We start from the raw sequence: 2121 nt of genomic DNA on the forward strand, positions 1-2121 counted from the left end.
TGTTGTTTTGAATTTCTGCACCTGAATGTCACAGTCTGAATTATGAGTTGATTGAACTTTCTGGTTCTGAATAGTGCTTCTTGAAAGAAACGCATTGAATATATTTTTTGAAAATTAGACGTACATTTTTATATTTGAATTATTTTAATAATATTGGCGTGGTTTGAAATCTAAATTATGTATTTTTCTAACTTGAAAATCTCTACTTGTAATTTCACTGCGTAAAATTCAGAGTGCATTAACTCAGAATATAGAATTCAATGTATAATATTTCAAAACCTATTATTCAGACAATGATATAAATTCAAATCATTATGATGCCGTTTTGCTTCCATATTTAGACAGTTTTCTTGGTACGCTTGTGTGTGTACTGGGCCTCATTAGCCTAGTTATAGTGGTACCCATATTGTGGTGGGAAACAAGGTCCCACATACACCATGCGAAAAGAGCTAATGATTCCTGATTCCACTCGAGTTGGTTTTTGATTTGGGTAAAACTTCCACTTTAATGATAGATGCATGTGACATTCTTGACTGCTCTGTGTGGCCACAGCGAGAGCAATTAAGACAATTTGATAAATATATTTGTATACTGTCCTATGTCTAGTTTAATGTTCAGTGTCTTACTAATCTTACTAACCTCACTAATCTTACCAGAAATTTAGTTGTTAGGTTTCAGGAGCAACTGGCAGCCACTTCTCTTATGTTGTATCAGAACAGATTGGCATTAGACTTCGTTCTGACTGAAAAAGGGGGTGTTCGTACTATGCGAAGCAAATCCCCATTATTGTTATTTGATTTATTATAGGTAGGCACCGTCGTCTGGTGCATTTATGTCAGGCATCCATACAGTCCAGCACCATCAATAGTTAACACAGGGAGCGTTGGGGCAGCAGGAGGTCCAGCCATTCCTCCTTGCAGTCCTCCTTCACCAAGCGCATGATACTGTCTGACAGAAGACACACCCCAGCAATAGTGCTGCCACAAAACTGAAAAAATAGAAGACGGACAGTCAAAATGGCAGCAAGAGCAGAGATAACAGCAACACAAACAGTCTCACTGTCTTAAGGTCTAACATTTGTGACTGTCGGTTTTATTTCACAAGCATGCATATCCTGAAGCCAATGTACACTGAGAAGAGAGAGAGCGAGAGAGAGAGAGAGAGAACCCCACCTTGACACTGTCCATGTGAGGCTTGATGTAGCCAGTCTTGTCCAGATCTAGAACGTGCACAGGCCTGAGGAGTGGGCTACCCTCAGGAAATGCTACAGACCGGACACGGTTCAAGACCTCCTCACACGCTGCCCCCCACCTTACACGTTCAGTCTCTCGGTACCCATGAATAGCCTACATGTGGATAAGTGAACGAAGCACAAATAAAGCCAGCATCACTGTCATGACCTACCTTTGCAAGTGTAGAGTGACAGATTAACAGGCTGGCAAATATTTAGAGTGTGAATTTGTTTGACAACTTTGACTCAAAGGTTTTGTGAAATGATGTTCAGAAATTATTTCTCAGCCTATGAGGTTATAGGCCTAAAGCCTTATATCACCTTGCCTAATTTATGATTTTATGAGTTGATTGTAACAAATTTAATTACTGCCATTCGTGGCCTGGGCACACACAGAAAGTACAATTATTTACATCACAATTAAAATTTCATTCCCAAGAATTCACTAGTTTGTATATCTCATTAAAATTGTTAAATGCACCTCTTCAACTTTGGGAGGAAGAGGAAATAAATATATTATTTCCTTATTTTTTGGGTTTCAGCTCTGTGACTCATGTATATAATACACAAGGACTACACACAGGAGAGTCACAGAACTGGGGATAAAAAATGATCATTAGTAAATAGTTAGGAAGTAAAAGGTGTTTCGAGCTGTTTATATGAAAACATACAAGAACTTACGCAGACCTGACGTAACTAATGAGCCTATAGAAAACTTATGAACATGGCTCACATCGTCCCAGTGGTCGAACTCGTAGCGTTTTTTCTTCAGACCTGGCTCCAACTCCCGTAGGAAACCCCTCTCCTCCTCCTCCGTGATGAAGGCCGTCCTCACCTCCACCTGTGTGCCCAGTCTCTGCACCAGCTCCCTGCTTGAACTCAAAATGAAC

At 40.0% G+C, this 2121-nt stretch overlaps 1 protein-coding gene across 1 annotated transcript; it reads right to left on the minus strand.

The window, feature by feature from the left end:
- Positions 1-868: 868 nt before the first annotated feature.
- alkbh7 (alkB homolog 7) lies at positions 869-2117 on the minus strand (the record flags this gene model as incomplete). The annotated part of the gene is made up of 3 exons (XM_020617111.1): positions 869-988; positions 1173-1346; positions 1965-2117. Coding segments are annotated over 3 exons (447 nt in total), but the record flags the coding sequence as incomplete, so codon positions are not given.
- Between the last annotated feature and the right edge of the window lie 4 nt (positions 2118-2121).

This window comes from Monopterus albus, unplaced genomic scaffold (genome assembly GCF_001952655.1).
Source record: "Monopterus albus unplaced genomic scaffold, M_albus_1.0 scaffold185.1, whole genome shotgun sequence".
In the NCBI taxonomy this organism is placed as follows: domain Eukaryota; kingdom Metazoa; phylum Chordata; class Actinopteri; order Synbranchiformes; family Synbranchidae; genus Monopterus; species Monopterus albus.